General features: G+C 32.2%; 1 protein-coding gene across 5 annotated transcripts in view; it reads right to left on the bottom strand.

The window, feature by feature from the left end:
- Cep97 (centrosomal protein 97kDa) overlaps nucleotides 1-12811 on the bottom strand; it is a 64992-nt gene extending 52181 nt beyond the window's left edge. For all 5 annotated transcript variants that reach the window (XM_076448696.1, XM_076448697.1, XM_076448698.1 and 2 more), the window contains exons 1-3: nucleotides 12741-12811; nucleotides 5599-5738; nucleotides 2960-3062 (exon numbers count right to left, since the gene is read on the bottom strand). In XM_076448696.1, coding sequence (XP_076304811.1) covers nucleotides 2960-3062; nucleotides 5599-5738; nucleotides 12741-12810 — 313 coding nt within the window. In that variant the 5' untranslated portion in view covers nucleotide 12811. The remainder of the gene's footprint in view (nucleotides 1-2959; nucleotides 3063-5598; nucleotides 5739-12740) is intronic.
- Between the last annotated feature and the right edge of the window lie 3153 nt (nucleotides 12812-15964).

The following is a 15964-nucleotide window of genomic DNA, read 5'->3' on the forward strand; positions in this document are numbered from 1 at the left end:
AGAGATGTAGCAAAAGCCACAATGTGAGGAGTATCCCACTGAAGTCAAAGCCACTAAAAAACAAAAGAATCAAGAGACCATTCTACTGGATAAATATTGTTTGGACAAGAATTCAATCTACTACAAAAGTGAACACACAAGGAACATGACACACAACAGGAATATCAAGAGTGTAGGCCGGCCAATGTATAAATGCAGAAGGATGGAGAGCTAGTGCAACCCTGGTGATTGAGATAAGCAACCACTAAATAAACACCAGAATACATCATTACTAGTGGAGAAAAATGAATCAAAATACAATCTACAGCAAGAAGCTCCAGGGCCTTGATAGGATAACACCTCATGGTTGGAGATAAAAAATCCCAAATCTTCCTGTTGGTCAATCCACATCCCTCATCCCTGAAAGGATGCACGCATGAAATGTGGAAAATTGAATGATGAGGAGGAAGTGGGACACCTACTGACATGTAAGTCGTATCTAACCACCAATGCTAATCCATGACAAGATTAGGAAGAAAGGTAATAAAAGCCAACAAAGGATCCCTGTGAAATTCCACTAGTTGTGAAAAACCTACAAAAGAGCCTGATGTAAGGTGTTAAGGGCTACCATGGAAGATCCCATCCCCAAATGCAACAGAACTTCACAAGCTGTAATTAAACTGAAAACCCATCACACAAAGGTGAAGAGGAGAAGGACAGGCCTGATTAAAATATGTGCAGAAAAAAACATCTAAATGGACAAAATAATGAATAGATTGCAATAAGGGCTTCTCCAATTTGATTAACAGCCCATTATATCCACCTCCAGGAGCAGCTGAAAAGGTTAATAGGTGGATTGTTCAGAACGAACAAACAGTAACCAAGTGAACAGAGAAAGTGCAACCCAAGTGCATATGATTAATGAACAAATTGCTCTGAATACTCAAAACTCATACAGGGCTTAAGAAATCTGAAGGACAGTGTGAAAAACAGTGAAACTACCTTGTGGAAAATAAAGTAAAGAAATATAAAAAAATGTAAATAAGTGTTCATGACATTCCTCTTTTGACATCAATACACCTGGAGAAAAACCAATCTAAGAGTGAGAAAAGACTCCAAGGTATAACGGGGGAAGATTGAAAATTCAAATGAGGTGGGACAGACTTAGTACAGGCTGCCATGACGACAACAAATAGCCTGGAATATAAGGTTGGAGATAGATGAAGAGCAAGTGCAATGGCCTGTAGAGACAGAAAGTGTTGTCCCACCCTGAACAGACACAAGCTGATGGCAGGATCCCAAGTCATAGGAAAGGCAAAAGAGTACCAGGTATAAAAGAGGTGGGGAAAAAATATTAGGACAAGTCCCTCTGATAAAACGCAAAGAGCCCATGAAACTGTAGTGAAAGATAACTTAATGGTAATAATAATATATAGTCAAGCTCTCACTGGACCAGAACCCTCTGGTTAGTCTGCAATACTGTTGGCAACATGCCCATCAATAATGAATAAAACAACAAGACGAGAAACCTCTAAAAGGGGGTCAAGGACAGGTAGATCAGGACCAAGACAGGAAAAGTTTTATTATTAAGTATAAAGCTATCTGCTCTGTCCACCATGAGTATCAAAATCCAGTTTCTAGCAGTATAAGTCAACAGCCATAGCTGTGCCACTGGGAGGGCAATGGGAAAATAACTGGGGTGTGTCATGGCTCAAACTGTAACAAACATGCAACCAAAGAGGAAAGGGTTGAGTGTTGACACGCAGATTACACACAAGATTTCAAAGCCTCAGACACATAATCAAAAACATTTTGCCAAAGAAAAAATACAGAAATCCCAAAAAGAAAGTGGTGACAAATGTACCCAGGACAAGGCCACACTGTGACCCAGAAAATCCCAACTACAGTGAAACTATGTGTGTAAAGTGACAGCTTAAAACAACAAATGAGCCAGTAGGAGGTAAAAGGAATCATATTAAATGAGTAATTGGATAAAACATAATATACCTGAGAAATCCTGTTGCAAAATGCCATATTAGACCTGGCTGTTTCAGCAGTAGTGGTGAAAAACATGGCAAAATCTGGTGGTGTAAAAAAGTGATCAAATCTTCATCAGACTGAACATGTTCAAAGTGTTCAGGAAGAGAAAATTAAATTAATCCATATAATGATCACCCTCACAATGGATAATAACACACAAATCCAACAATGAGTCTTCCCCACCTGCAGCCCAGTAACAGTGCTATAGATATAAAACCTGAAGTGGGAACACAAACCTCAGAATTCATTGTAGAAATATGTATATCAAATGAAAATATTTGATGTAAAATATGTGTGAGGAAAACAAAAGAGAAGAGAGAAGTTAGAGTTCAGTAGAATTGAACAGAAGGAGTCACATATATCATGAAAGTATGTTGTACTCTTATTTCTAGAGGGTTGACATGATGATTTGTATGAGATACTTTAGAAAGAGTCAAATCTAATGGAGAGGAGATAGAAAGTTTGTGGCCAATGTAATTTTATGCATATAGAGGGCAGCACTGAACAGCAGTAACTATGTGAGGGAAAGTAATATACCATATCAGAAATGACAGTTCCTTTTTTCTTGCTTGTACATGACCTGCTTTTATAAAACTAACATCACTTTTGGAATACTTTCATAACCACTTTATTAAATACAGATAAATCTAATACATATATATTAATATTTAAACCAAACTGTTCATGAAATATTAAGGAAACTTTAATATTTTATTCTAAGTCACAATTCATGCAGATCAACTGAAACACAAACTAATGATCTAATCACTTGGCCACATCCAGATCAATTATGTTCAATTTGAAAATTTAAACACTTCCATCATTTAAAAACAAAATATATAATTCTTTGCTTCAAGCTCAAGATTTAGCTTAGAGTGGAATACAAATATTTCAAAACAATATATGGATCTAAAATAATGAAATAAAATTTGTTTCTTACCTTCAATTGAAATAATATTGTTATGGGAAAGGCTCAAACTGATAAGATAATGGAGTTTTGAAACACCATACATTCTGGTGAGACAGTTATTTTTTGCAGAAAGCTTGCAATGAAAGAAAATAATATTACACCTTTTAACTAGACAAAGAAATACAACTTACAGTAGAATATTACCTATGAAAAATACTTAAACAGACAAAGAAATGTTAAAACTATTTCAAATTTTTTGCTTATATATAATATACTTTAACAATATTTAAAAATAAGCTTAACTTGATATACATATGGGCTGAATGACCAAATAACAGGCTCCAAATTCAGGATTATTGATCCCAGTTTAGAAATACTTATTGGAAAGAGAGCAACCTATTAGCAGCATCCACAGCTGAAATGGGTAAATTTAATTAAATTGTGGAACTGATTGATACTTCTATAATGTATCGACAGCTGAGAGTGCAACTTGGTACATGAACCACTAGGCCACACTCATCCCAATTAAGTTTCTTTTAAAGAATTAAAACATTTTATCATTAAATAAGCTTAATCTTAAGATGTATGATGCCTAACATTGCAGTTACTGTTAAAATTAATGCTACATATTAACTGTGAAAACTTTTACGATTTTCATTTTGAATTTGCAATTTATGGGAGAACAAGCCTTAAAACTGTCCTGTATGAATATCTTAGCAGATGCTGATTTCTTAAGATTCATTTCCAGTACCTTAGTGTTAGTGAACTGCATTGTTTAATATGTCCCAGCCCATAGATAACATACAAGTTGGTTAACAATGTAAAAAATATATTATACTTAAACACAGAACTAACCAAAGAAACTAATGACATAGGTTTAATTTTCATGACTGAGTAATAAAACTAACAAAAATTGTTGATTTTTTATTGTGTATGGTTTATTAATTTTTCCAAACTGCCATACAAGTAGAATTGGGTGTTTGACCAATCTAAGAAATTAAACTGGTCAACTGACCATCACACTATGCTGAAATACTGTCAAATAGTACTTTATTCTTATGGCAAAGGAAATAAAAAAACTGATATTTAAATATTTTATTTTTTGTCCATCTCTTAAGGGGTGTGAACTTCATACTAATCAATGATCAGAACACAGAATTTAAAGCTGTATTTTGCCCATTGCACAAACAGTTTTTATCCATATTTTGATTTATTGCTAAAAACAATTCACACTGTGTAGATTTCTAGGGAGCCATACAAGTTGCTTAAATTCTAATAGCTAAATGTTAAAAATAATAAAATATACAACTGAATGCAAATGTGGAGAGTTTAAATATAAAATGTGGTATATATGATTCCTGTCAAAATCGAGTTGCTAATGGTACTGTTTTAATTGTGTTTGCTGTTAAATAAAAGTAAAAACCCAAATGTTTTATTTGTCTTATTGTGTGTGTTTTGTGGAACAGGAAGGAGGTAAACAGGTTTTTAAGGACAAGCATATTTTTATAGCATTCTGTCCCTTGATTAAGGAAGTTCTTTCCAAAGAACCCAAAACTTTGCTTACTACTAATGTGAAAACTTTGCAAATTATTTGAAAATCTTTTATTCTGTGATAATCTGCTCTTCAAGTTCAACTTTTAGTTAAAAACTATATATATAGACACCCACACACACCAAAGCTTCAAATTAAACAATAAACACAACTGTGATTCTGTGTTTTTCCTCTAGACAGTCTAATTATTTAAGTTTTATTTATGCTAAGTATAAAAAATATATCCTCAGGTAACACTGTAACAATGGTGATAAAACTTTATTTATTATGACTTTTTTACATTCAGTTTATTTACAACAATATGTAAATATTTATTTTTCATATTTCTAAGATGTAGAACACCAAAAATTAGTGCTAATTGAAACAAAAACACTCACATGGTTGGTCATGCTGTAATACTAAGTGTTTGAAATCACTAATCAAATTGTATTAATATAATAATCATTTGAAAAACATGAGATAAAATAAGCACTTTTACCAAATACAAAAAAATTAATAATAACTTTAAGGTCTATTACTCAAAAGTATTTAGAACCACTGCATTAAAATTTGCAAAAGTTGTTCAGTATTTAATGATTAGGGCTAAACTGAGTTAAAGCTAATGTTATTGCAGTGGTGAACAAGTTTATCTTAGAAAAAGCAAGTTGAGGGAAAAAACAAAACAAAAACTAGGATGAAAATTTCTAAGGAAAAACTGAATACTTTTCTACTGGAAATAGTTTTATTCATCAGTTAGGGCATTAGAGAAATTTATTTGTAGAACATCATAAAAAAATAAATTTTGTTAGAAATAAATGACCTGGACCTTGTATTTATTTTCCCCACATAACAAAAACAAGAACCCACAAATTAAAGAAACTTAATTCAAATAATAGTTTTTAACACTAATAGGGGACATTTTAACAGACACAGTATGAAGAAACAACACTCAACAACTGTCTGTTGTTCATTAACAAATAACAGAATAATTACTGCTTTAATGGAGGAACATTTATTTCTTTTAAGGAAGGTCACTTTAAAGCAGTTACAAGGATGAAAAATGTTATACTCTCCTATAATATTTAAATAAGTAAACCAAACTGTTAAAAACTTTTTTGTATTAAAATACTATGACTACCTTTTCTAAATCTGGAAAACAGTCAAGATGCTCTAGTTTTAGCAATTCATTGTTGTCCAGAATTAATTTTTGTATGCCAATTCCATCCCGCTTTTCCAGTTTTTTCAGACCATTTTTTGACAAGTCCAAGGTATGTTTATCTAAGGAAAAAAACATCTCATTAAATAAATAAATGTTGTTATATAGTACGAGTATTTTATGTTTTTATAATACAATAAAAGTTAAATCTAATTGAATATACAATTTTTTTAAAAATGAGATTTGAGCTTTTATGTTTTTATAATGTGATAAAACTTGAATAAAATTCTAGTTTAACTCATGTAGCAAAAACAAATAGTCCAAAACCATTTTTTGTTAATAAACAGATAAATGTTTATTTAAGAACCATTTTAAAGTTAAAAAGAAATGCAATGTAATAAATCACGCCAAGAAATAAGCAAGCATACACTGAAACATTACTAGTATATACACACACACACACATTTATATTGAGTTAATATACTGATGTATTGTATCTAGAATTTGAAAAGTAGAAAAATCTGATAATCAATTGTTCTTACACGAAACTTATATGGTTGTATAACACTAATTTTGATTAACTGATTGTTTTTACCAGTTGTAACACTAACCAGTAAAGCTAAACAGTCTTGAATGAATCAAAATTAGTAATGATAAATCATAATGGCAACAATTCAAATTACTTGGATAGATGGAATAATCAAAATCAATAAAAACTGAAAAAAACTAATTTCAATTAGTTGACTACTATTAGTACTAATTGCAATTAGTGATTTATTAAATCAATTTTTTACATGACACTAACTGATATTACTAAACATGAAATGTAATTGATTTTATCAATTAATCACTCAGTTTTATTACTTAAAGTTGAACATTTACCTTTTTACTGACTTATACCTGGTTGTAAATATATCTAAAGCTTGAGAATGACTGCTAATATAAAATGTAAATAACCAAATGAAAACTCAAATTAGGTGTTTTTGTATCACCTATTGATATTTGTAACAAGCTATGATCACTATTGACAGTTGATCCATGATCACTATTGATCAATCATGGAAATGACACTTCATTTTTTGTTCTGAATCTGATGAGTTGTCTTAATTCTGTTTCTTCTGGCAGTAGCATCCATGATACCACCCATTCTTTTCTTGTTTCTTACTAGCACTATCCCTATAAACAACCCCAGCTGCTTTATGTTGAGATTTCCACTGTTGCCTGCTGATCATGGATATGCACTTCTTTGCAATGTATCCAATTTTATAACAAACAACCTCTGTCAACTTTGATAAAACTCTTGCTTCTGGTCAACCAACACTGGTTTCAATTTTACCTCAATATTCTTAGACTTGCCAGTTATACTGCATCTATAGGCTTCCATATACTGTTCTGACAACTTGATCACTTCTTCCACATCCTTTGGAGCTATCTTCTTAAGAAACAAAGTCTCATCAGCTGAACACGTGGTCATGAACTGTTCATATTAATAGATCTGCCACTTCCTCAAAACTATTTTCACACTTGATCATATCAATCCATGTGGTGAAGCATTTCCATAGACATGCCACAATCTGAAATACAATTTCTTCAGTGTCAGGTTTGACAAAAACCTTTTTCAGTAAATTTCTATCATTTCAGCAAAGCCACTTTTAAACTATCAAATTCCATGGCATCTTCTGACATCATGCCTGCTTATACTTATAGTCCTCTTCCTGTGAGAAGCGAGCTGAGACAGGTTGTTCAGTCATTTTTGTACCAGTTCCAACTTTGAGTAAATCCTTCATAACTCTCAAAAAAAGCATCCATGCCGTCTTTCTAGTAATCAAATTTTGGCAGTTTGGGTTGGCTGTCCTTAACTCCATTCTCAATTGTGGGTCCTTCAGTTCTTATCATATTTCCAGTTTTTCCTTTCTCTCCTTTTCTTCTTTTAGTCTTTTGTCCTCTCTTTTCTACCTATGCTTTTCTCTCTCTAGTTTTTGTTATTTAACATCTTGTAGTTCACTGTCTTCTAACCTGAGATACACTTTCTATCCATTTATCAAAATCTGATAGTTATATAACATGATTGTAATCTCCATACTATGTGCACTATTACCACTGTTGAACATATATAGGCCTTACTTATCTAGTGTTGTTCATGTTTTTTTCAACAGCCATTTTTCACTTTATAATCCTGGCTGGCTCACCAGTTGTCAGTAAACTTACCTTTTAAAGGTATGTGAGTAAATACATATACAGGTGTGTTGAGCTAAGGATTCTTCTTCAGAAGGTGTCTTTGAGTTGTTGGAAGTAAGTTAAAAAAAATAAACAGCATACACTCCACTTAATGTATATTAAGAACAAGTTAAAAATTCCTTACACTATGGAGGTCATAGTTATATATTAATACACAATATAGTTTTCTTCTTGTCAAAAGTCCACTTAGGCCTATTCAACTGCTTTAGAATTGACATGAAGTACTTTTCTCTGTTTATATCACCAGACTATCTGTGTATAGTTTACTTAAACTATCACTGAGTTACCATGATTGTATCCTACACTTCAAAAATAATCAGCTCATTTATCATATTTCCATGAATCATCTGCCTTTTTGTCAACGTCCACACAGGTTCAGTTACCTTAGATCAGCCTTTGATGAAACAACTTATTCTCCTTATATCTTACAAAATATTCAATCTCACTCTAACATATCAACCATTAGGTCTTTCACTCCCATGATGATTAACTTTGCATTTGAACTTCTCCTTCCCATGATTTTACTTTCTTCTGTTTTTTTTAACCTGCTTGCCACAATTTACATGTCTGTCACTTTAGACCTTCTATAAACTCCCATATCCTCAATATCAAGGGACTGCATGTAATGTTCGATAGCTGAGATATCAACAAGTTATAAACACAATGTCTGATTCTTAATAAGTTATGTAATAAAACTTATCATAACTATTGCCTTTAAAATAATTACTTTTAACTACCTTCTTTTGGAAAAACTAAATCATCATGAAAGATTCATTTCAAAAAATAAATGAATTAATAACATCCACAATAAAATCTTTTACATCTAACATACATATTTCATAATTTTTTATGTTGTTTACGCAGTCAGTGAAATTGACCAAACCAATACAGTTATAATAGTGAAAATAACAAATAAAATTTAAAGTTTTCCAAAAAGAACAAGTTTAATGATTAACTGGAGATTGTTAAGAAGTTATAAGGATTTCACATGTGAATTTTGACAATTTTCTAATACATAAAAGTCTCTTTAACCTTAAAATCAAAATTACTTTGCATATTGGATAGTCAATACTAAAAAAAAAAAAGCATTAGCAAATCATTGCATAAAAAATAATAAATTTTTAACAAAAAAAATTATATTTAATGTACTAAAGCCTTGTAATGGTTACTGACAATCTGCAAAATTTTATGATGATATATTTCCTGTGTTAACAAAATGGTTACAAGTTCGGTCCCTTGGACCAAGCCAAGAGTGACAATTAAAAGCATGCTTGAAACAAAAGACTAATCCCCATGTGATTTTTACTGAAAATGAAATTTATGATATTAATAATTTCTCTACTAACAAAATGTGCTATATTCAATAGGGTATACATGAGGAACTTACATCAACAGTTGTTTTGATCAGTGCTCATGCCTAAGCAACCTCCAAAACTAATGGTTTGCTGCTGTAACTAATATTTCATAGATGCAGTTACAAAATAGTTCAGACATAAAGTTATCTGAGAAAGCCCTCAGTTGGGTTGTATGTTCAGAGCAAAATTCATGCTTCCAACTGCATTCAGTATCACTTTCCTTAATGTATGTACTGTATGTTAACATAAAATAAACTTAATAACAAATTGAAAATTCATAATCTTATGGTTCATTCATTATACTTCAGAAAGTTGACATTTTTTTTCATGACCAGCAGGCTTGTGGTTTCAGGTTTAGTGTACAATATCTACTGATATAAACATAAGAATTTTTTCATAATAATGAAATAATTTGCACATGTAACTTTAAAATAGCGTGTGTGTAATGCATGTCTAGTAGTAACTGTTAAATCTGATTATACATCTTGTTTAGAAAAACTGTACATGAAACACAATTTAAAAGTTTTGTAAGGCAACCACTCACCTTAGATCATCCCAGGCAGCCCTAACCTGAACCCATTCCATTAAGCCAATATAACGTTTTAGATAAGAGTACAAATCTATACACAATATTTCAAGAAGTTTTGAGTATGTATCCAAGTAATACATTAATTTTTGGAAAAAACAATGAATGAATGGCTAAGTCAAATCAGACTTATATATTGGTGCCCAAAATAGCATTACCCTTCATTTGCTCAGAACGGCTCCAGCAGATAAATTAGGCATAAAACTTTTGGAAAAATCCGAGTCAACTTTTGCCCAGAAATGACCATCATTCAACAAGTAAGTTACACAAATTAAAATAAAAACAAATGAATAAGTAGTTAATTAAGAAAATTGTTTTATATTAATTTAAATGAAGGCAAATTTTATTAAGTTGCAAAAAAATTAAATAAATAAAATGGTTCTCTTAAATTCCAAAGAAAAAGTTTATAAACTAACAAAAATATAATAATTATTTAATATTTCAAAGAAATATATATATATAACAATTAATCTCTAAATAATTTTTTTTTATTAAGAATGTTTTTGATGCAGCAATGTGAAGTATCCCTACTTTCAAAAATTTCTCCTTGTTGCCACCTAATTTAACTCTGTTTTGGAATGTTAGCTAGACCTATGAATTACACTGCCCAGAAGGGGAATTTTCCATTCAACCAACTCTAAGTGGCCCTATGTATCCCAGGATACCAACAGACCATGAAAGTTAAGTGAGGCTAGGGCAATATGAGAAGCCATATAATAAGGGAGAAATACAACATGTTTAGGGATGAAACATCCTAGACCTGCATTCTAAAGATAGCACTTCACCCAGTTGTTAGGAACACAAGAGAAGCCACTGAATGACAAACTTTTAGGGATGCAACAAGAACAAAATCAAAAAGGGTCTATTCCCTGAATGGAAGTTCTGGACTGGAAGGATAAGAAGGGATGTAGTTGAATGTTAAAAGATGTCATAGACTAGTGCAGTTCAAATTATTATATGTTAGAGTGAGAGGTCATTCATAAGCTTTGGGGATACACACATTTTCTGCAGTGTAGAGAACTACTTATTTTGTTCCATAGAGAAGCTAGAAGTGCAACATGAAAAAAGTCTTTAGCATTTCCATACTCTACCATTTGATGTTGCAGTGATTTTTTTACATTTTCATTAAATGCCTAAGCAAACTTTCTTTGTTGGAAGATCTTTTTTCAAGAATCATAGTATTTTTCCTGCCTTTATTTTGACTGTTCATTATAATACTGGCAGTTTTAGGTACATGCAACCCATGCAATTGCATGGGGCCCCAAGGCAATGATGCCCCAACCATAATGGCTGTGACCTTGCATGTTTAAAAAACCTGGCAACAGATTAAAATTAACATTCAGATTCCTACATGCCAAACTATCACATATGACACTTAACCTTTAACTATTTCTCAAATCCTTAAAGTAGTCTTGTTCTTATGAATATGTTTACTAAAGAGCAATTTTGCACTACCCTTGTTTTCTTACAGATGCATGCCAGTTTTGGCTCCCTTGAAAAATATATGCCTATTGGTATAATATAAATTTGAAAGACAAGAGACCTGGTGGTCCATCAAGGCTGTTTCCATTAACTAATTGAACTATGCTTCTGTGTCCTAACTGTTCCAGAAAAATATTTATGTCATCCTTATTTCATTAAGGTAAGATAGTCTCTTAGATTCTTGTTCCTTCTGATTAATCTTCAAAGTTTCTTTCTTGTATTTAGGACTATCATCCTTGATACTTAATTACACTTAAGGCAGCCCAAATACAAGTTTCTTCTTCTATGTCATTTCTGGGTTAAGTTATAAATTTGTGCAATTATTTGCTTACTGATGTGGTATGTAGAGGTAATCCAAATTATTTTATGTACATTAATATAAATATAGGTGTGAGGTTTATATTTAAACTATTTTTCTAAAATCTTATTTTTTTCATTAGGAGTTGTCTAAGTCATGACTTCCTATCACCTGATTTTATTTTTCTAAACTATATTTTTAGAATCAATTTTACAATAACACTTTTCTGTAAACTTTTAATAGGCAGGATTACATGTAACTTGTAAACCAGAAAAAAAACAACATGAACAAGATGGAACTAAAATTCATACTGATTACTGTAAGGAATCATCAAGTACCAACTACAAAAATGTAAACAGTGTTTTGGTCTGATAAACTATTATTCTACAAACTATATATTACATTTCTTATACATTTTGGTTTCTATTCCCTGTAAATATTATCACAGCCAAAAAGACCTACTCACATTTTGATGTCATTATGTGAATTAATATCTAAATTAATTATTCTTTAGAACTTTATATTAATATCGTGCAAGTAACCGTGTTGTAGAAGATTTGACTTGTACTAGTTGTGGCTAAGAATTCATATCTAATTTCTTCACATTATACATACAGCAGTGAATACAACTTATTGATTGTTACAGTATTCCCTACCAGGTTTTACACTTCTCGACAGTAATGGATCTCAATCCATAACACGTTTTCTTTCATTCATCAACTACAATTTATTGACAGAAACTAGTAGTACTACTATCACTACCAGTAACTTAAGTAAGGCTATGAACCGATAGTAATATGTTCACCAAAGGCATTTGGCAATATCAAGTTGTCAGAGGTACTAGACGTGATCTTTACATTAAAAACGAACTTTAGCTAACTTATACCAAAAATGTTAAAATTATTTATCAAATTAGGCCTACGTCACCAATAAAACGCATACAGTCACTAGTCGATACACTCTACAGTATTGAACTTTAGTTTGACGAGCATACAAATTAATATTTCTACCTTATACTAAAAGTTAAATATACACATATATGATATATATATGTAAATAATAAAAAAAAGTCATACTATTTCTGACTACTCTAAATGAATTAGCAAGAATGTAACAGAAAACAATGGCAATCAACAAACATATATAATAAAATTAAATCGCTTACCATCGTCGGCCATTTTCAAACTTCCGCCAGGACTACATTGATCACTTGCCTCATAGTTTCCAAAAAACATATAAAATACACATCAGAAAAATAATCGTGGTTTTGAACACAACCAATAAATATTTTTAAAAATGTTTCTAAACCTAACGTTTTATAATAGTTATGACCAAAAAATAAAGCACTCGGAAATTTATTTAGTTATAAATTAGTTTTATGTTTTTCATTCTTGTACTTTGCAAACATAATTTGTACAGTTACAGATATTTAAATTAACTATATAATATTTTTTTTTAAAAACAGGAGATTAGAAATCGTTACTGAACATCTTTTTTTTTTTGGAATTTCGCACAAAGCTACTCGAGGGCTATCTGTGCTAGCCGTCCCTAATTTAGCAGTGTAAGACTAGAGGGAAGGCAGCTAGTCATCACCACCCACCGCCAACTCTTGGGCTACTCTTTTACCAACGAAAAGTGGGATTGACCGTCACATTATAACGCCCCCACGACTGGGAGGGCGAGCATGTTTAGCGCGACGCGGGCGCGAACCCGCGACTCTCGGATTACGAGTCGCGCGCCTTACGCTCTTGGCCATGCCGGGCCCATCGTTACTGAACATCATCAGAATATTCAAATGGCTAAATATAGCAATCAACATATAACGTAGGGCAATATTGACAGAACTTGCTTAAGAGAGAGCTGGATAAACATTTGAATGATACGACCTCCGTTGAGTTTCCTTCGTACTTGTATCTTATTTTGACCGAAATGTTCATTGTTGTTTATCTAATGTAATGTTGTACAGTGGGCCTGGCATGGCCAAGCGCGTAAAGCGTGCGACTCGTAATCCGAGGGTTGCGGGTTCGCGCCCGCGTCGCGCCAAACATGCTCGCCCTCCCAGCCGTGGGGGCGTTATAATTTTACAATCAATCCCACTATTCGTTGGTAACAGATTAGCCCAAGAGTTGGCGGTGGGTGATGATGACTAGCTGCCTTCCCTCTAGTCTTACACTACTAAATTAGGGACGGCTCGGTGCAGTGGGCTAACAACCTACTCACTTAAATACCTGTTGAAGAATCCGCAAGCGATTGCGGCCCTATGTTTCTTGATGAAATCTAATGGTGATAACTAACTAAACTAATGTTGTACAGTACAGGGCAAAAGTGTTAAGAAAAAAGAACATTTTGTCATTCTTTACATTTTATAGACATAATTCTTTCATAACATTACAGAATGCAAAATTTTAACATAATGGTAATGTTTCACTGATTCCTGTTGATAAGTGAATGAACCAAGATGAGAATACGTATTATTCTAAAGGATTCCCATATATTTCTACAGAGAACACGTCATAAAGTTTCTGTTTGAATCAAACTCTGATCAAAATTTACGGTCTCAAATAACCGTTATGGCATCACATGCAATGTTTTAACTATATAGAAAAATAATTAGCAATGAGATGGCATATGGTACCGATGTATGTTAGAAGAAATCAATTTAATACGGCTCCACAAATAAACTTTGATATAAACAATGTATAACACTATACATTAAATTTTGATGTCGTGCCACAAACCCAAAAAACGTAGAGAATTGTCAGTAGAGCAGAAAATGTGTATAAAAGCTTTACGTGATGCTGGTTGGACTCTTCGGAGGATTTTTCCAGACTTCTCTCTCTATCATAGTTATTTGGGTATTGATGTTTATCTATCCAGGAGGTTCAGGTTTCTTCCTCCTTCCTTTATATTTGTTTCAACATCTGTCGAGTGTATTTATACATTGTACACAAGGGCCAGAGTACCTGCACTTACTCAGGCCCCTATGAGGGCAATGTCCATGCACTATCTACATATACACTTGGTGCAAATAATTCATTTCTCTTTATAGTTCCATAACTATTTGCACTTCATTAGATAGATATTAACTTCAAAACATATACATAAAACCCTTTTAATGTTTATTAATTAACCCCTAAACTAATGTGGAGTCTAGTTCATAGGTGGCCTTTTTATTTTGAAAGATTACATTTAGTAGGGAAAGGTGTTTAGGACTCTCCTCATTATGTATGCAATACCTGTCTAGTTTGCTTACTAGTTCGTTTTTTTTTTACTCCAATTTTTGTCAAAATAATTTATTTTACTATGTAGGAGTCTATCTGCTATTGTTTCTATGTGTACGTATTTATGCGTGAATTCTGATGGTGTTGTTCTGGGTACCTTATAAGCTGTTGTAAGTAGTGTATTGTAGGTTTTGTTTACTTTTATCCATACAGGGGCTGCATAGTAAATGAAGGGTCTAATGTATGTTTTATATATTTTTATGATGTTATCTGGCGTTGCTCTACTATTTTTACCAGTTAAACTCCTAGCATAGTTTTCTCTTCGCCAAATTTTTGTTTTAATATTTTTATATGGTTTACATGTTAAGTTATAAATATAGGATAGTAGGACGAAACTTGCTGTTTCTTTAGTTTTCCCCTTCTCTCTACCGGCCAGTACACGTCTTTTTCAGTTTATATACGCACACTAAGTTCTTCTTAGTGATTATACTAATATCTTATTATTTATTTCAAGTTTCTCTGTCTTAAATTCTATCTTACTCTGACTTCAACCAGATTTTTAAGTTGCTCTACTCATGGGAACTGAATGAATCAGTTTATTCTCTTCATAATATTGTTTCCTACTTTTACTAGAAACAGAAACTACTAATCGTAACATTATAATGCTCTCCCAGCTGAGAAGGGCAACCATGTTTAGTGCGAAGGGGATTTGAACTCGCGACCCTCAGATTACAAGTCGGTTGCCTCAACTACCTGGCCATTCCGGGCCTCGAATAATGAACACCCTAACTTAGTGAGTAAGTGTGCAGGCGTAATAATTAATCTTTAAATATTCAATGGTTACTTAATCATTAACTGATTCTCATATTTATAGTGTTCTCTTATTTCTACATAGTGCTTAAAATGTCTAGATTTTGGATCATGTGTTTATTAGCAAACAAACATCGAAATAAAAATATTTAAAATATAGCTTACAAGAATATTCGTGATTACAAAAACCCACCTGAAATAAAAATATATCTCAAGGCGGCTGAATATTTAACCATTTTTAATTATTTAAAAGAATACTTATGGACAAAAATACATATGTTGTAATAAATTATAAATATGTTTATTTAAATAAACACGCAAAAAATAGTTTTAAATTATGTGAGAAATTCATAAAATA

The sequence above is a fragment of the Tachypleus tridentatus genome, chromosome 8 (genome assembly GCF_004210375.1).
Source record: "Tachypleus tridentatus isolate NWPU-2018 chromosome 8, ASM421037v1, whole genome shotgun sequence".
Classification (NCBI taxonomy): domain Eukaryota; kingdom Metazoa; phylum Arthropoda; class Merostomata; order Xiphosura; family Limulidae; genus Tachypleus; species Tachypleus tridentatus.